This window comes from Magallana gigas, chromosome 1 (assembly GCF_963853765.1).
Source record: "Magallana gigas chromosome 1, xbMagGiga1.1, whole genome shotgun sequence".
In the NCBI taxonomy this organism is placed as follows: Eukaryota; Metazoa; Mollusca; class Bivalvia; order Ostreida; family Ostreidae; genus Magallana; species Magallana gigas.
The window spans coordinates 494828-516222 of record NC_088853.1 but is presented as its reverse complement, the minus strand read 5'-3'; the positions used below and the strand labels follow the sequence as shown (position 1 = coordinate 516222).

Genomic DNA, 21395 nt, shown 5'->3' with positions numbered 1-21395 from the left:
ATGATTTATTTAAGACGGAGAAAGACATTTAATGAATTTCAGAAGTATTTGTTTCAATCAATATCTTCATTAAATCCTAAAACAGAGGGAAACAAATTGGGTATTCGGAACTCGTAAAATGACGGCTAAATAAAATTCTGCTTCCATTTGCGTTTTTATTTTATTTTTTATCCTGTTTGCTTTTGGGTATGTTAGAATACATACTAAACCTTCATTTAAAAAAAGAAATCTTGTTACTGTTACAAGTAAAAATTTAAGGCACCGACAGACGATTGTACGTGCATATTAGCGTTCCAATGACCTGGATTTATTACAAAGCGAAAGTAGGTCGACTAATCTAAGACCGATATCAAATACATGTATGACCGCAAAAATGAAACTACAGCAGAATTCAAACAAGCATTAATACGTGTTTATATTAAAGGTATTGATTTTTTCCCACATTTTTTATTTCATTAATTTTTTGCTATTTAACTTCTTAACTATTCGAAACTGGTCAAAATTCGGAACTGGTCAAACGACTGTATATGTAAAGTTTTCGAGAAAAAAAAACTGTTGTAACTTAGTTCAGGTAAGGGAGGAGGGGGTAAGTTGTTTCAATCCAACAGCTGTATGTACCTGTAGATATAATAAGTGATTAATGATTTCAATAAAAAATATAAGTTAACGTTACCACAATCTCGATGACCTACATTTTTTCCCACACCCAGAAAATTCCCATTACTTAATTCTTTTATATCTGAGAATTTTCGTACCCTTAGTCCCAAATTTTGAAATGCCCCCAGTAAAGAAAGGAAGTCGATGATAATATAATTTTTTTTAAATTGATTTTCACTCGTCATTAACTGATTAACATATTATAGAAAAATTTAAATAAAAAATCTACCGTGGAAATGAATTGCGTCGCCGTCCTTAAACATGTATAACATGTAAGAAATGGGGTCAGTTGTTATCAATATCTTAATCACTTACCTGAATTACAAAAAAAATATAGAAACAAGCAGGGACGTATATACTGCTTGTTAGTATATACGTCCCTGAAACAAGTTATTGTCACTTAAACATGTGTTACATGTAAGAATATCTATACTTAGATTAAGACATGTTGTCAATAAACTGAAAAATGCCTGCAACAGAGTAACTGCTTACACCTTTGGTATTTCAACAAGTGTGATATGATGTCCATCAACTATAATTGAATTTTGCCTGATAAGTTATACATATATTGTAAAATTAATTGAAAACCTACTTTAATTTTCGACATTTTAAAACCAGTCCAAAATAGCAAAAATGAGAGTTTGGTGGTGGACATGCTTTGGGGGATCCAAGTCAGTGGGAGTTTGTATCAAAATATATACTAGGCTAGCAATGAAATTATATTGATATTGATATTGAATTGAACTTTTTCATGACATCACGATGATAATGGTCCATGCGTATCGTATTAACAGTTGCATTACTAGCATACACTAGCTTCTTTTAATTTCATACATTTTTATACCAGGAAAGATTAGTAGTAAACGTTTTACATTAATTTGTAAACAATAAACATATTGTGTTCTACGTCTATATGAATAAATCATGTATACATCCAATTGGGAGGTTGAATGGGGGATGACCCCCCTCCCCAATTATTGTTTTTTCAACAAAATCGTCTTTTATCTGAAATTTCTATTTGGAACAGTTAAAAAAATTATAGTGAAATTTGACCCTAAGAACAAATCAGTTTCAGCGAGCAGTGATACGGAATCGGAAAAACCACAGTGTGGTGATCTGGAAACTCAGATCAAACTCTGTAAAATTGACAGTATCAAGAAAGAAAAAAAGATGGGTATATAATTTAATTCTGGTTGTAATGCACTTTCTGATTGGCTAAAAAATTGTTGAATATCATATAAAGAATGTTGCCTACTTCATGATAAGACTAACGTCAAAAACGTATCAATACACCTGACGTTACGTTTGAATTTTGTACAATTTTACGTCATTTTAAGGGTCAAATGACCGTTTTTATTTACAATGAAGAGTAAAAAAATTAAAGTATAAGCAATGAATTCAATATTTATTTGTTTTATATGATATGAAATGGTTTGGGGCAGTTTACCCTTTATAAACCGCAAAATAATAAATGTACATGTATATATCATCCATTTTAGTTTATATTTTTCATCCCCGCTTCTCTAAAAATCCAGCCATGCAGTCGGGTTTTATTTCAATTTTAAAGAAAAGGTTAAGTGGCTTTATAAACCGCAAAATGATAAATGTACTTTTATATATCAACCATTTTAAACATGCTAAGAAACATGAGAAGGTAATTATAAAGAAAATCAAAGTACTGAAGTACTGAAAGCCGGGCTCTTTTGGTGTGTCTTTATGCATATTGTGTAATAAAGACTGAAAATCTCTCTCTCTCTCTCTCTCTCTCTCTCTCTCTCTCATGCTTTTAATGTCGACAAAGCATCAGAGAGCGACCAAATTTTGTAAGCGGCTATAAACAAAAAATATGTCTGTCTAATAAAAGTTAAAAAGTTCAACAGTTTCTGCCTTGAATTTTGCAACAAGCATTATATATTCAATCCCCGTTTCTTCATCGCGCAGCAAAGTAGTTCATGGAAATTCATGCGCATTGTATGTGTCCAAAATGCATAGTAATGTTTTAAAACAAGTTATTAATAAGAAAACTAAAAAACAATTCATTCGAAATTTAAAAAAAACCCAAAATGCCAACACTTTTAACAAAACGTGGCTCTTTGTGTAACTATTTGGTATAGCGGAAGCTTTACCTTGACGCTGTTTGGTTTTTTGTTTATTTGTGCTATTTATAGTAACATTGGCGATTGGCCTGCCTATAGCCAGGACTCTGCGTTCAGCAGAGCCCGGCTAAAAATCGAACACAACATGTACAAAAATGAACCCCAAAAATATTTTTTAAAATATTAAGCATTGTATCATAAATGTGTATACATGTATATGATGTTAAATCCAGTGCTTGCGTGGGATATCATCAAATACTGGTGTGTAACAGTTGATGGTCTCTTTACAGGTTCCCTGTGTACGACTGTTGACTGATAGGTTATACCAGTCTGTAGTATGTAACAGTTGATGGTCTCTTTACAGGTTCCCAGGCTGTGTCTGACTGTGCTGTTGACTGAGAGGTCAAAGAGAATATATGTGGTATAGTATTCATGTAATATCACCATGTTCATGTAGCTATACTATGTAATTTAGGTCACCTGAGTCATTCAGGAGACCCATTGCTATCTCACGTTTGTCGTCGTGTGTCATTCATAGACATTATATGATAGTTTTCATCTCTTAATGGGTATGAGGGCAGTAGTCATTGTGTTAGTCCTTGGGTAAGAACTGTTGCCCGAGAGCATAGGCCGAGGTCAACATCAATTTCTTACCCAGGAACTGACAGAATAACTTTTGCCCACAATCCCATTAGATCATTGATGTGTTAGACCAGGAGAAACATAACCTTGTGGTAATGTCAGGGCTGGGGTATTGTCCAATTATCTGCCCAGGGGACAGTCAAAAATCAACCAGGGTTAAGGCCACTTAAGGGAATAGCAAAGCATGGGCCATAAGCCAGGAATTAACATGTATACGTTGGTGGGTTCCCATTTTGCACACATTTGATGATAAGGTGTGAATTGTATTTTGATAGCAAGTACAAAATGTTCGCTACATGGGGTAATGACACAACTGAGAGAGAGAGAGAGAGAGAGAGAGAGAGAGAGAGAGAGAGAGAGAGAGAGAGAGAGAGAGAGAGAGAGAGAGAGAGAGAGAGAGAGAGAGAGATCTAAAGAGAAATATTACATGTACAGGTTTAGTAGAAAAATTCAGGGGGAAATTTTAAGCAAAGAAAGAGAGAGAGAGATAAAATCTAACAAGTAATATTACATGTACATGTTCAGTAGAGAAAAAGCAAAGAAAGTATGAAAAGAGAGAGAGAGAGATCTAATGAGTAATATTACATGTATCCGGTACATGTTCGGTAGAGAAAAAGCAAAGAAAGTATGAGAGAGAGAGAGATAAAATCTAAAAAGTAATATTACATGTACATGTTCAGTAGAGAAAAAGCAAAGAAAATATGAGAGAGAGAGAGGGAGAGAGAGAGGGAGATCTAATGAGTAATATTACATGTACATGTTTTGTAGGGAAAAAGCAAAGAAAGTATGAGAGAGAGAGAGAGAGAGAGAGAGAGAGAGAGAGAGAGAGATCTAATGAGTAATATTACATGTACATGTTCAGTAGAGATAAAGCAAAGAAAGTATGAGAGAGAGAGAGAGAGAGAGAGAGATCTAATGAGTAATATTACATGTACATGTTCAGTAGAGATAAAGCAAAGAAAGTATGAGAGAGAGAGAGAGAGAGAGAGAGAGAGAGAAAGAGAGAGATCTAATGAGTAATATTACATGTACATGTTCGGTAGGGAAAAAGCAAAGAAAGTATGAGAGAGAGAGGAGAGAGAGAGAGAGAGATCTAATGAGTAATATTACATGTACATGTTCAGTAGAGAAAAGCAAAGAAAGTATGAGAGAGAGATAGAAAGAGAAAGAAAGAGAAGAGGGAGAGAGAGAAGAACATTAGTACCTGTTTGACAGAACAAAACAAAGAGAGAAGAGAGGGAGTAAGCTATAAAGAGTAATATTACATATACAGGTTTAGTACAGAAAAATCAAGAACAAATTGTAAGCAGAGAAAGTCTGTGTGTGTGCACCTGTGTATGTGAGAGAGAGAGAAGGGGAGAGAATGAACATACCCGGTAGATGCAAAGTACATGTTTGAGAGTAAGCAGTATTTCATATAGTAAATGTAGATTTTTATGAGCTTGAAAAAAGTTAAGAAATGAATTAAGAAAAAAATTAGACACTATATATACATAAATAAAAAAAATATGGATCAACATATTAAACATTGTATCATTTAAATGTGTATATTATTAAATCCCGCACTTGCTCGGGATATCATCAAGTACTAGAATGTAACAGTTGATGGTCTCTTTACAGGTTCCCAGGCTGTGTCTGACTGAGAGGTCAAAGAGAGAATATATGTGGTATAGTATTCATGTAATATCACCATGTTCATGTAGCTATACTCTGTATTTTTAGGGTCACCTGAGTCACTCAGGAGACCCATTGCTATGTCACGTTTGTCGTCGTGTGTCATTCATAGACATTTTAGTATACATCTCTTAATGGGAATGAGGGCAGTAGTCATTGTGTTAGTCCTTGGGTAAGAACTGTTGCCCGAGAGCATAGGCCGAGGTCAACATCAATTTCTTACCCAGGAACTGACAATATAACTATTGCCCACATTCCCATTTGATGATTGATTTGTTAGACAAGGAGAAACATACCTTTGTGGTAATGTCAGGGCTGGGGTATAGTCCAATTATCTGCCCGGGGGACAGTCAAAAATCAACCAGTGTTAAGGGAATAGCAAAACATGGGACATAAACTGGCAATTAACATGTATACATTGGTGGGTTTCCATTTACCCACATTTGATGATTTAGGTGTGAATTGTATTTTGATAGCAAGTACAAAGGTAAATTGTAAAAGAGAAAGAGAGAGAGAGAGAGAAAAATTACATGTCTAAGAGAAATAGAAAGATGCATGTTTAACAGAGTTAGTCAGAGAGAGAAGGCAAATCTTGTGTCAGCCCTCATTTCTATAACTAAGTTATGGTAATGTGTGTGTGTGTGGAGGGGGGGGGGGGGGTCAGATCTAAAGAGCAATATTACATGTACATGTTTAGAGAAAGTCTGTTTGAGAGAGAGGGAGAAAGAATGAGAGAGAGAGGAGAGAGAATGAGGGAAAGAGAGAAAAAACAGAGAGATAGGAGAGGATGAAAGAAAATTAGAAGTGAGTTTTAGAGAGAGTACATATCTTAGAGCAGTAAGATAAATATTGTATATCTTTAGCAGAGTAAATCAGAGAGAGAGAGAGAGAGAGAAGAACATGGTTACTTGTTAAAGCAATATGAGCCGCAATTTTCATGTTGAAATTTTTTTTACGAAAATGTTATTTTCTACAAAAATGGCAAAAATATCATAGTTTTTAAATATCTTTTAGCCATATTATTGTGTGAAAGAGCATAATTGATGTACTGTCGTCCTGCACAAAAAATCATTTGGTATATATTCTTAGATGAGAAATATTTCCCCTGACAAAAATTAATGATTTTTTCATACCTTATTTATCATAAAAGTTTAAGTTATATGCAGACTTATCATACTAAGGCCTTAAAAAAAAATAGGTTTGTTTCCGCTTTCATGACAGACCCTAACTTAAACCGGATATGGCAGGTCCCAACGTGGGCGCCAAATGTAACAGAGACACTTATTGCCTCTGCTGGGGTTTGAACCCAGGTCCTCTGGCACGCTAGTCCACCACTCTACCGATCGAGCTAAAGGGTTAACCCACTAGCCAGAGCTAGTAGAAATGCCATAAACTTGACTCTACCACATTTATAAGAGAAATCAGGGTAAAATCGTCAGCAGAGAAAGTCTGTGATGTAACAAACATGTTATACAGAGCAATAATGAGTGAAAGATGAGGGACAAAAAAGAATGAGAGAGTAAGCAACCAAGTTTAGCTGAGTTCATCTTATAGAGAGAGAGAAACAGAGACAGAGAGAAGAGAGGGATGATAGAAAGCAAGATTACATGTTAGAAGAGAGAGAGGAAGATTACATGTCTGAGAGACATTTTTACATGTACAACAGTAAGTTGAGAGAGAGAGAGAGAGAGAGAGAGAGAGAGAGAGAGAGAGAGAGAGAGAGAGAGAGAGAGGGGGGGTTTAGCAGTGAAAGTGTATAGCATTGAATGATTTATTTTTGACGTCTGCCATTAGCAGACAGATTGAATAACGTGCGTTAGCGTGTTATGATAATTTGTCTGCTCATCTGACGGCAGTTATTGACACCACGACATCAAAAATAAATCATTCAATGCTTATATTTACATTCCCTTACTGATGAAATCAATTGTTTACTTGAATAAATCAATATAAATTGCAGATCACGAAGGGAGTAAATTAATAACAGCAAGAACAGCTGTTATTCAAAACCGGTTTAAACTGGTTTTCACATAGACTGTTGAGTTGAGATCGACGAGCATGAAAATATAATCCATGAAAAATAACTCTTGAAATTTTGCTTTTAACTATAAAGTCATTTTTGTTGTTGAATAATTGTACAACATGGTGTTTTGGCAACATTCATGAAATAATTTTTTTTAACCGATAACGTAGAAATCTTTGTTTGAGAACTACTTATGTAAATTACATGTAAATTCATATGCAGTGATTAGGTGTTGCATTTACAGGCATTTAAAGATCATAAATTTTAATGGAAAAACACAGTAGAATGTAAATATTGAGGGATAGAGAGAACAGATGGAAAGCAAAAGAACATATTTATCAGGAAATGATAAGAGACAGGGACTTTGAGAAAGAATGAGAGATAAGAAGTACAAAGTTAACCGTAAAATTATGAGGTAGTGAATGAAGGAGTAATAATGAGAGAGAGAGATAAAGAGGAGAGAGAGAGAGAGAGAGAGAGAAAGAAAGAGATTACATGTCTAAGAGAATAAGTAAGATGCACATGTTTACATAACAGATAAAAAGTGTTTACATGTTTATCAGTGCTGAAATAATGAGGGACAGAGGCTTGGAGAAAGAATGAAAGATAAGTACTTGTTTAGCTGTAAAATTTGAGATAGTAAATGTGAGAGAGAGAAAGAAAGAGAGAGAGAGATAACATGGCTAAGAGAAATAGAAAGATGCATATGTTTAACAGAGAGTAACTCGGAGAGAAAAAAAAGAGATAGAGAGAGAGAAATATATTACAATAGTAATATGCACATGTTTATAAGAATAGGTCAGAGAGAGAGAGAGAGAGAGATTACATATTTGACAGTAAGATATATATTCAGTACATGTACATGTTTAATGGAGTTTGTCTGAAAGAGAGAAATAGAAAGAGAGAGCAAAAATACATGTTCAGAAGAGAAATCTGAGGAGACAGAGAAAAAGCATTTGTTTGAAAAAAGTCTGAGAGAAAGGAGGAATAAGATCTATAGAGCAATTGTACATGAGAGAGAGAGAGAGAGAGAGAGAGAGAGAGAGAGAGAGAGAGAGAGAGAGCAAGAGTGCATGTTTAATATTAAAATTATGAGAAACAGAGATTAAGAGAAAGAAATAAAAATAGCAGGAATAAATGTTAGGTAAATTGAACCAGTAAATACCTGGTAATTGAATTGAACTAAATTGAGACTTGTACTCTACATCTTATTTTATTTTTCTCTCTCTGACTTTCTTTGCTAGATAATCATATTGTAAACTATCAATTATGTACACATAATGTATGGATAGAGAGAGAGAGGAGAGAGAGAGAGAAAGAAATGTAGGGATAAATAGAGAGAGAGAGAGAGAGAGAGAGCACCTCTTTCTCAATCAGCAATATTATGTTGTATTTTTCTACTGGTTGAGTGTCTCTATAATCAGAACCAGAATGATGAACCGTCAATTATCTAAGTAGATAGGAAAAATATATTATTTCTTAAATAAAAACATCTGCTTTAAACTTAAATATTTCTTATATCATTTGACATTGAATATATAAAACAATGATAATTCTAAAACTCTTTTATTTTCATTCAACAGGTTATGATCCAGACCGCCCACATCATGGACACAGCAAGCTCCCAATACATCACAGCAAGCTCCCAATACACCACAGCAAGCTCCCCGTACAAAGTACATCAATGTTCTAAGTGTCGGGGGGACACAGCGTACCATTGTGTATCGTGTCCATGTGATCTGTGTCCCCAGTGTAAAGAGAACCATGTAAAAGATCTCCAAACAATAGACCATGATGTTGTGTCACACCGTGATAAACTCAACTACATCCCAACACAAGAGATCTGTGTGAGACATCCTAGCCATGTTTATACAAAGTACTGTGAACCTTGTCAAGTTCCTGTGTGTTACCGCTGCAGAAAACATAGAACTCACAGACAACTTTATGTTAGAACAGCCTATAAAACAAAGTGACAACAACACAGAGGAACCATTCACACCATCAGAAGTGAGGCTCTCTTTTACAGACCTGTTCTCCTGACAGGAATCAAAGCTGATGTCAAAACCTGTCACACCAAATTCTCCCCCCTTCAATCAGAGATGTTAACAAAGGCCCAGAGACTGAAGGATCTCATTGACAAAGTTGTATATGATCTATTGAACAATGTGTTATGTTACTTTGATTTCAAACACAGATGTAAAAAACAAAAGATAAAAATGATCAGACATATTGTCAGACTAAGGAGATATGAACACAGGTATGTACAGCCAGCATTCACATTCAGTGCGCTACAATTCCTCTCCTTCACAAAGACAGCCCTCCCCCAGATACATCTTACACTCCACACCAGCCAGCTCTCCATGACTGAGTCACTCAACAAGGAGGATGTGATGGAGTCACTGAGTGCAATCCAAATCACAGAGAGAGGAAACCGACGCGTAGGAAACCAGTGTCTGCTGAAACTGACGTCTGGTGCTGAGCTCCATCAATCTCTCACACTGAAAGGTGTTAATCAGTGTTCTCACATTTCCTGTGTGACATCAGACCGGGTCTGGGTCAGTGATTATAGCAATATCATGTTGACAGACACAACAGGTGTCCCTCTACATCGTGTGGAGGATTTATGGATGTGTTTATTTAGAGGATTACACACAGTGAACAGTGAGAGTGAACTGATTTATATAGATAGGAAACGTAACATCAACAAACTGTCAAAGGATATGAAAAGAACCACCACATTTAAAGAGACAACATACTCTACATGGGAACCAGAGTGTGTGTACTGGTCCCCGTCCACTGGGGATCTACTGGTCGGGACGCGTAACTATGATACAGAGACAGGCAAGGTAACCCGGTACAACCAGAGTGGACAACTCACACAAACCATACAGAACGACAACACAGGACGGGGACTGTATGGTGAACCTCGCTATATAACAGAGAACAACAATGGGGATGTCGTGGTGTCTCACATATATAAAGACTATAATTCTGGTGCTGTAGTGGTGACAGAGCGTGGAGGAAGACATCGTTTCTCCTACACAGGACATCCATCAGGATCAGGACTACGGCCACGTGGAATCTGTACTGACGCGCTGTCACACATCCTGGTGTGTGATAGATGGACCAAAACAGTACAGATGATAAATAAGGACGGTCAGTTCCTGTCACATCTACTGACAAAACCACAAGAGATGGGTGCACCATGGAGCCTGAGTTATGATGTCAACACTCACCGTATCTGGGTCGGATTACCGAACAACAACAAGGTGTGTGTCTACAGGTATATCACCAGACAGGACGCTCTGACAGGTAAGTCTGAGTCATTATCATTCACATTAATTAGATATAGATAACTAAGACACACAGTCCGTGTTAATTATCAGTCAATAAGATACATGTAAGACATGTTTATCTGTGTGATTGTTTGTCAATATAAACAACTCATTGTTACAGGGTTAGCTGTATCTACCAGTCATTGGGAGTCAGTGTTTATCTAAAATAAACAGAAATTAGATACATTATTTTATTAATTAAATGTACAGTTACATGTCATTGTATTTAGTGAATAGAAATAGCAGGTTGTTGTATTTAATTATGAAATATATAGAGTGACTCATGTATTTGTAATTGGTTATTTTGTGACATGTTAATTGACTTAATTTAATTAATTAGATAAATATTAAACAAAGTATCATGGTAATCAGTTTAAAGTTTTAATTTTTAGATGTAGCTCTATCATTACATATACTGTATGTATTAATTAACAGCTAATTAATGACTTGTTGTAGATGAACACAGACCCCGTCCTGAAGGAGACCCCCTCACACCTCCTCACAACACAACTCATCAACTAAACAAAAGTAAAACTCACTGACGCATGTATTTGTTGTTTTGTTACATGTTAATTGACTTAATTTAATTAATTAGACAAATAATACACCAAGTGTCATGGTAATCAGGTTAAAGTTTAAATGTAGATGTAGCTCTATCGTTACATATACTGTATGGAATGGATTAATTAACAGCTAATTAATGCCTTGTTGTAGATGAACACAGACCCCGTCCTGATGAGGAGGCCATGTCCAGCTCAACACCAGCCGTATAATGGAGATAGCTGGGATATTGACAGGTTGTAAATGTTTCTGTACAAATCTAGTCTGCTCTCAAAACCACACATGTTGTTTGTCACTTTGTTCAACATCTGCAGCTGAAATTGAGCTGTGTATAATTCACATGGACTGTAATACTGACTCCTGTTTATTTCACACTTTGTGATCATCCAAACATGGCTGTCTGTTGCTGAGTGAGAAACATCATGTTATACAAGTTTTATTTTCTGAATGTGGAATATTATAAAAGAGATATCCACATGAAGTTTATAATAACTAAACAATTAAACATTGTAAATGTCAGATCATTATCAATTCCAAAATGTATCTTTGTTTTGCTAATTGTGCCATTATTATACCCCATGTAATGGAATTGTTTATAGAGAATAATGATTTCAGCCTACCTCAGTCAGTCCTGTTTTTTAAGCAAAACGTATATTAAACAGCTGCACAGAATTTTATGAAACTTCTAAGGTATTTAGGACACAATGTGTAGATGTGCTAATTACTAGGAAGTTCTGATTCATTTATCTTTCTGGGAATTTTAGCCCCATTGAACTTAGAATATTAGCCATATGTTGAATTTAGCAATGATTTTTTTGGAAGCGTGACTCTTCTCAAACAGCTGTACTGAATTTCGTAAAACCTTTTACGCAGTTGGGGCATAATGTGTTGATTTGCATGTTTCTAGGAAATTTAATTACAATGTTTTGCCTTGAATTTTTTAACCATTAGAATTAATTAGTATGTTGATGTTTAAGACAAATGATTAGATATATGTGCATAATTGCAGAAAGTTTTGATCTGATGATGTTTTGCTAGTAATGCCCTTTATCATTTTTAGCTTACCTGAGCTGAAAGCTCAAGTGAGCTTTTCTGATCACAATTTGTCTGTCTTCTGTCTGTTTGTTTGTTTGTCTGTCCTCTGTCCATACATTTTTCACATTTTCAACATCTTCTCCTAAACTACTGGGCAAATTCAAAAAACACAGAGGGGATTCAAAGTTGTGAAAATTAAGCACCATGCCCTTTTTTAAGGCTAGATAATTAGAAAATATCAACAATCTTTTTCTCAAGAATCATTTGGCCAGGAAAGCTGAAACTTATGTGAAAGCATCCTCAGGTAGTGTAGATTCAAAGTTGTGAAAATCTTGACCACTGGGGTTAGGGTGGGGCCACAATGGGAGGTCGAACTTGTACATGTGTATATTTAGAGTAAATCTTAAAAAAAAAATCTTCTTTTCAGAAACTAATCTGGCAGCCAGGAAAGCTGAAATTTTTGTGGAAGACACCTCAGGTAGTGTAGATTCAAAGTTGTAAACATCTAGAACCCCCCCCCCCCCCGGAAGGGTGGGGCCACAATTAAGTCAATGGGGGGTTCAAATGTTTACATCTGAATATACTTATGTAGAGTAGATCTTTAAAAATCTTCTCAGAAACCATCTTCTCAGAAACCATTCAGGCAGGAAAGATGAAACATAAGTAAAAGTATCCTCTAGTAGTGTAGAGTCAAAGTTGTGAAAATCATGACACTGGTGTGTAGGGTGGGGCCACAAAGGGGGTCTCTTGTTTTTTGTATTTAAGGTTGTATGGGTCATCTGTAGATATTAATGTGGATTAAAGTACTATATAAATGAACAATTTTCACCGGTTTAGAATTTTCAAATTTTACAATATTTAACCAAAAAATAGCTTTTAGAAATATTTGAAAAGGTAAAAAATTGTAAAACCCCCAGCGGGATTCGAACTCAAGACTTACAGGTTCATAGTAAACCCTCTTACCCACTGTGCTACGGAGTTAGGTGATCAATTGTGGAAAGAAACTACTTATATAATTACACTTTATTTTATTGTGTATTTTGATAAACAATACGTCACAACATGGAAGTGTCCCATACCACCTTAATGCATACTCTGTCATTCATTATGTGTGACATTGTCAAGTAATGGGGGAACGTCGGGTATTTGAGCTTGCTCACTTTTTCTTTGCTTTAATACAGTTATAAACTAATTATTTTTGTTTCTTGCAGACAAACTGCTTTTTTAAAACGCCTTCAGGCCAGTTCAAGGGGAGACATTAGAAAAACCTGCCCGGATCACCCATAATTCCAATGGAGGTACAGAAGTGAAGTAATTACCCGACATCAATGGACTTTGTGTTCTGTGTACGTGAAGTTTATATAAATTATGCATCATCAATGGATTCTGTTTTTCTGTGTGCGTGAACTTTGGATTCCATTTCTGTGTACATGGATTTAACATTAATGTGTTAGTCATCCTTTTTATTAATTCTATTTAGTATTAGTTTATTAAGTTGCCATTTTACATTTGTACTATATGTGTGTATTACATAATAAGCTCCTGAGATCTTTTATAAATCTCTGGTGTACTTTGGTGCTAGGACAGAGATATTCCTTAGAATTGTGACTAATGTGTGATGAATTTTTTTTCAGTTTTGATTTGCACACAAGAAATTGATTAAAAAACACATGCAAAGGGGGATAACTCCAATTTGTATTCTTCAGTCTGAAATGAAAGAAAGTTATCCCCCTTCTACTAATGTTTTCTAGAGATATCTGTATTTTAAGCTGTTGATCCCTGACATTTTTGTTGTGGGAGAGTTTATTGAGTACAGTGGCGTCGGAAGCAAATTGAAAGTCGGGGGGGGGGGGGGGGGTGGGGGGGGGGTGGGGCGGGGGGGGGGGGGGGTTAATCAATCTTGGCAAGCCAAAAAAAAAACTAACTCCCAAAATCCTAAGGCAGGGGGGGGGGTATACCTATAGTTCCAAAACAAAAGAAATCTTACTAACCAATAACCTATAACTCCAACTTCTCAATATTTCCATCTTTTCAAGGTAAATTTAAAACCAATTATCTTTGCTGTGAGAAAAAGTTGGGGGTGGGGGGGGGGGGCTAAACCTGCAATGGCCTCATGGGTAGGCCTAACTTTGCAAACAAAAAAGTGTGGGAGGGGGCTATGGAGTATCAGTTAATATATTATTATTACAAAATGTCATGATTAGTGTGATCAGGGGGTGATCCCACATTCAAGTTTGACCAAACCTAAATACTGTATTTTATTGTAGTGAACATTTTTTAAAGTAGTTGTATGTCAATATACATGTATTGTATATGTTCTAGTTTGTGATTGGGGGGGGGGTTGTTTAAATGGAAACAATGAACATTTTTTAAAGTAGTTAACTTTAATTTGTATGTTAATATATTATATGTGTACAGCTGAATGATGCCTTAAATGATATAAGTCCTGTATACTTACAATGTTATTACAAGTTACACCATGGGATAGTGGAGTAAGGCAAATATTATGTAGGCCATGTGGTTACTCCTTTGATGCAACTCTTTGTATTGGGTTTATGATGCATTTTGTAACAATATACCTATATGTGCACTAATGGTGGATCTAGCACATTTCTCCCACATAAAATAAAAATAAGATATATTGATTAGGTAGATAGAAAATTCATGTTTATGTAAATAGTTTTGGAGGAATATTGTGACCAAGTTTAAGTGTACTGATTTTGTTTTTCTTTGTATTTACGCTTACCATGAAATACCTACTACTTATATACACAGGATGTTTGGTGAGTCGTAGCAATCTGTAGATAGAACTCAATAAATGTGATATTTCTTTTTAGTTTTGACTTTTTTGTAAGAAAGACACTACTGTTGTATTTGGTACAAAAAAGTAAAATATGATGCTGTAACTTTATATACAAGAACAAGACAATTATGTATTGGGGCGAACCAAATCTGACAACCAATCTCCTTTTGGATTCACTATAGTTAGATGTTAATAGAGACTAGTCAACAATGAATTACAAAATGAATTTTACATCCAAGTACTCAAAAGTTGTTTTAAGAATGTCATTATAACTAATAGGTTTAATTCTGAGTATTATTATAAAACTAATTTTGATATCGTATCTCTCCTAAGCTTATTGGTTGGTCGATAGTTGTAACATGATCGTGCAATAAATTCTGTTATTACCTAATCAAAGGAATTTGTTGTTTTATTACAAATTAAATATTTGCGTCTATTTTGAACTGCCGGTCAATAGACTGCGATCTATTAGACCGCCAGTCAATAGACTGCGATCTATTGGACCGGCAACGTATTTCAGAACGCGGTTATGTTAATGTTACATTCTTTCGATAGTTCTCAGGGAATGAATATTCCTTTACATAGACGCTGTTTTTAGTACTTGGTGAAACCAAATTCAATATTATCAAAATAGAGTATCAAATAATCAACAGTTTTAAAGCCTCATATAAGGTAAAAGAATATTTAAAATCTAATGGGTTGAAGACTCCCCCTTCTTTGTGTAAACTAATATTAAATTGAGATGTTGTAATGCATGCAACAGGTTTTGTGCATGTAAAAGATGAAAAAAAAATCTTAGTACATGTATATTACATAATGGCACGAAAACCATCTGCAATATGCATATTGTAAACCCCGAAAACTAAAAAAGGAATTAGGTAATAAAACAATTATTTAATGCTTGAACAGTCAACAGACCAGAATTTTTTCCCTTGGTACAGGGAACAGCTCAGTATGATCTATTGCCCTCGGCCGTTGGCCTCGGGCAATAGATCATACTGAGCTGTTCCCTGCACCTCGGGAAAAATATTCTGGTCTATTGACTGCTCAAGCATTAAATAATTGTATATTATATGAATCTCACTAAAAAATACCGGTACAAACTTTAATACATGTATCTTCTTCCGGCAATCACACACTTTGATAGATGTACTGTTACCGCAATTTTATTTACTACACGTGAATAATGTCACCTCGCAGTCATGCTCATTAACACATATAATGTTACACGGAATGAGGAACTGTTACGTTTTTACCGTCACAGGCAATCACCCAGTTTAATGCATACACTGCTATACGCAATCGGGTACTTTTACGCATATAGTAATAATGTTACACGCAATCACGCACTTGCATCTCATCTATTGTTACACGCAATCAAACACCTTAAAGCATACACCGCTACACACAATCACACACTTTAACGCATATACCGCTACACACAATCACACACTTTAACACATATACCGCTACACACAATCACACACTTTAACGCATATACCGCTACACACAATCACGCACTTTAACACATATACCGCTACACGCAATCACACACTTTAACACATATACCGCTACACACAATCACACACTTTAACACATATACCGCTACACACAATCACACACTTTAACACATATACCGCTACACACAATCACACACTTTAACACATATACCGCTACACACAATCACACACTTTAACGCATATACCGCTACACACAATCACGCACTTTAACACATATACCGCTACACACAATCACACACTTTAACACATATACCGCTACACACAATCACACACTTTAACACATATACCGCTACATGCAATCACACACTATTAATTTAACACATATACCTCTACACGCAATCACACACTTTAACACATATACCGCTACATGCAATCACACACTATTAATTTAACACATATACCGCTACATGCAATCACACACTATTAATTTAACACATATACCGCTACACGCAATCAAACACTTTAAAGCATACACCACTACATACAATCACACACTATTAATTTAACACATATACCGCTACACACAATCAAACACTTTAAAGTAAACACCACTACATACAATCACACACTATTAATTTAACACATACACCGCTACACGCAATCACACACTTTAACACATATACCGCTACACACAATCACACACTTTAACACATATACCGCTACACACAATCACACACTTTAACACATATACCGCTACACGCAATCACACACTTTAACACATATACCGCTACATGCAATCACACACTATTAATTTAACACATATACCGTTACACACAATCAGGTACTTGAAGACATATGCCATTACACCCAAATCACACACTTTAAAACGCATACCGTTACACGCAATGACACACTCGAACACATATACCCTCACACACCATCACATACTTTAATGCATACCGTCACACATAATCACACACTCTCACACATATACCATTACACATATCGCATTACACACACTCGTGAACACACTTACCGTTACACATTATCACACACTTTAACTCATAAACTGTTATACCAAATCACACACTTTAACACATATAGTTTTACGCAATCACGCACTCTAACGCAACACTCAATCAATCACACAATTTAACACACACATCATTGTACACAATCGTGCACTTTAAGAGAGATCATATGGCATATTTAAAAAAGAAGAAACCCAAACAATTCTACCATTTCTTTCGTCAACATAAGAAGAATCCTATACAAGGACCAACTATTATAAATTATCATGATCATTTTAAAGAGCTGTCCTCCTCGGATAACAACACCTACTCCGATCAGGAAACATTCGCTGAAACGGACACTTCTTCGTACCCCGAACTTAACGGTCCAATAACAACAGAGGAGGTAACTCGCGTCATAAAACGTTTGAAAAAGGTCAAGTCTCCAGGAATGGATAATCTTTAGAATGAATATTTAATTGCGTTTGGTGACTATCTTACTACATACTTAGTTGACTTATTTAATATTGTTTTTTCTTCCGGTATCTTTCCCCAAATATGGTCGGAAGGTATTATAACTCCTATTTATAAAAAAAGAGACTCTGTGGACTGTAATAACTACAGAGGTATCACACTTGTAAGCTGTCTATCTAAAATATTTACATCTCTATTGAACGACAGATTATGTAATTGGTCCAAGGCATATAATGTAATCACTGATTACCAAGAACCATACGATTCATAGGTTTAACATATATACATAAGTGAACAAACATTTGAAAACATTTTTAAAAAAACAAAAAAGAAAGACCATCACAATCTTGTATTAGACTGCGTGTGCACATAGCAGTCTGCAAAATGTACATGACCGAAGTAAACAGGATAATGAAGAATATATTATCAAAACAAAAACTAATTATAATTTTATCGTAATTTTGAGCATTTATATAGGTATTACCCCAAATTGCACAACTCTTTGATATTCTTTGTTAAAAGTAATTGAATAAGTTTAAAAACAAAAGGCTTTTCATAATAATATTTTTTTTACATACAACTTTCTAATTTCCTTATAAAATGGACAAATTAAAATAAAATGAAACTCATCTTCAATCTGTGAAAGTGAACATAGTTTACAAACTCTCTCATTTCTATGGATATTATAAATCTGCCACGCTCAATCTCGAGTTGATTAGTGGATAAACGGTATTTACTTATAAATTGAACATATACAGTTGGTATTGGTTTTGTTAAATATTCTTGTACTTCAAAATTATTACATAGGTGCTTATACATTATACATTTGGGAGAATTTTCAAAGTAGCCATGTCCTTCTTGCATAAACATGTCGGCCAACCTCTGCTTCACTTCGTGTAGGAATACATGTTCGTTAAATTGTTCTTTACAGTTCCATATATATCCAAAACCTAAATTGTTACTCAATTGTTTTATGTATGAGAGCCAACAATTAGAGGCTAACTGTGTTTCACATTCATTTACCATATCTTGGTATATATTGCTTAAAATACAATTATCACTATTCTTTAACTTTATCCAATATTAAAACATTCTATAATTTCTATCCAACTGCAGTGGTTTACGCCCCAATTCAAAATACACCATCATTGATGTAACATTTTTCTTAACACATAATAACTTCTTACAAAAATCTAAATGTATACTTTCTAATTCACTTGCTGGGTGATGTCCCCATAATTCACAACCATAATGTACTATGCTACCAATATATGTATCAAACAGTGACAATTTTGTATTAACATTCAATCGTAATGGCTTCATTTTGGACAATAAACAATACATCGCTTTTCTACTTTGTGATGCTAAAACGCTTTGCGTTTTATGAAAATTGCCATTAAAATTCAAAGTTATACCAAGATAATTGAAGTTTTCAACAATATCAATAAATTGATCGATATAATTCCAACAATAACTAGAAAACTGACCAGTCAGGAAGGGCCCCGCTATGACAATTAATATAGAGAAGTGAAAAAAAATTTGAATTCCATCCTCTTTATATTAACAATGATGAAAAATAAATGCCCGGCAGAAGATGTAAAGAACTGGAATATATAGGATCTCGTGATTTGTAGTTGGATATGATTTTCATCCAACAATTAAAGTGTTTTTTTCTTGAGCCTTAGTGAGGGGATAAAACACACAAGTTGGATAAAAATCATATTATACTACAAATCATGAGATTCTATTTATCCCATATTTTATACACCGCAATCAATGTTTACACTGTTTATAAAACTCTACATTATTTTACTTCATTATGCCTAGGCAAATCCCATTGTAAAGTCACAACTGTGGGATATCAAAAAAATATCCAATGAGTCATATCCACGGGATAAAGTGGGTTAACATGGGATGAAATAAAATTTGTTAAAAAAACAAAGAATTGATACCAATGCAATGATACCTAGGCTTTGCCTCTATTCAATAAAATTATTATAAATCATTGTGTACGGTATTTTAACCAAAATAAAATATGAATATTATATTTTAAATCCATATTTCAAAAAATGTACACAATACTACACATCATTCAAAATTGACCTTAACTTCAAAACAAAGTTCATTTGCAGACACAGGCAGTGCAGTAATTAATCTCAATGTGACAGATAAAGATAAAGCTTAGGATTTTCTTCCTGTGGAAGGTTAATTAATCCCAAAGGAAAAATATTGCACAGCCTTCCATGTATACAATGGTAACATTCTCAGCAGTTATCTCTCTTTGCCCATTCATTCTCAGCAGTTATCTCTCTTTGCCAATTTTTCTTGTGCATAGTTAGGAATCTACCCCACTACCCCAGCTCCAAACCAGAAGACATAGAGAACCAAACTTAGCATCAAAATATGTATTTCTGCCTACTGAACTACCATACCAAATTTGAACTTGATTGGGCAACCATAAAAAAAGTTATTAGAAAAAAACAGGAAATTTGTGGACAGAAGAGTGACAGACGGACGGACGGACAGAAGGACGGACGGACAGAGTGATTACTATAGGGCACCCGCAAATTCTTGCGGGGCCCTAATTATTTTTTAACCTTCCACCTTTTCTAAATACAACAATGTTTTGTTTTATTTTCATTAACTTTTAACCTCCACTTGGATATATATTGCTGTAAACAATAAAGCATATCTAGTATATTGTATATTAGTAAACCTTGCTCTGTCTCTGAAAAAAGTACAGTGTCGTCTGCACACATAATCAAAAATAAAGCAATATCTCTAATTTCAACTGGTAGACACATCTCCTTTATGAATTCAATTTCAAAATCATTTACGTACAAGGAAAATAAGAAAGGAGACAGAGATTCACCCTGCATCAAACCCTCGAGGCAATCAAAAAACTCGGATATATGATTTTGATATTTTACACATGACTTTATGTTACTATACATAGACTTTATAATATTTAGCATACGACAATCAACACCACTTCTTGCTAATTTAAAAAACATTAGATTTCTATCAATTTTGTCAAAAGCCTTTTGATAATCTACAAAACAGCAAAATAATTTGTTCCTCTTTGCAATACTTCGACTAATTAACCAATGTAAAATAAAAATTGCATCTGTTGTACTATATGATTATCCAGCTTTAAAGCCAAATTGAGAATCAGTGATTACATTATATGCCTTGGACCAATTACATAAGTACATAAGTTACACCAAGTACTGTGAAACCAGTCCCAGGTGAAAACTGTTCTTGTTTTTAACGCGAGTTACCTCCCCCAATTTCTTCTCATACAGGACATATTCTTTATTTTAGAAATGGAGTTCATTGTTACAATGTATTATTATTGTATTATAATAATGTATCTTACAATATAGGTACTAACATTATAATTACAAGATACAAACCTATGTAACAATGTTATATGTTTGGGATGGGGTCTAAACTTTGCTTCTGTAGAGGAGAGGATAATTCTTCGTGTTCATTTTTTGTTTTAGCTTGGAAAGAATTATAAAATCAATTTTTAACTCTTATAGGAAAATACTGTGTAGTGTTTAGAGGACACTTTGTTTTGTTTTTTGTTTTTTTTGGTTTTGTTTTATAGAATGGCTCCCTG

The 21395-nt window shown here is 34.7% G+C and overlaps 1 protein-coding gene across 4 annotated transcripts in view; it reads left to right on the top strand.

Moving 5' to 3' along the window:
- The window catches only part of LOC117684008 (uncharacterized), a 92211-nt gene extending 78339 nt beyond the window's left edge, over positions 1-13872 (top strand). Inside the window, exons 2-8 of one of the 4 annotated variants that reach the window (XM_066076052.1) lie at positions 3118-3155; positions 5042-5062; positions 8676-10404; positions 10884-10955; positions 11142-11224; positions 12451-12501; positions 13235-13872. In XM_066076052.1, the coding sequence (XP_065932124.1) occupies positions 9192-10404; positions 10884-10955; positions 11142-11200 (1344 nt within the window). In that variant the 5' untranslated portion in view covers positions 3118-3155; positions 5042-5062; positions 8676-9191 and the 3' untranslated portion in view covers positions 11201-11224; positions 12451-12501; positions 13235-13872. Of the gene's footprint in view, positions 1-3117; positions 3175-4892; positions 5063-8675; positions 10405-10883; positions 10956-11141; positions 11225-12450; positions 12502-13234 lie in introns of those variants that run through there. The other 3 variants (XM_066076048.1, XM_066076054.1, XM_066076044.1) reach the window with 3 other exon arrangements.
- The last annotated feature ends 7523 nt before the right edge of the window (positions 13873-21395 follow it).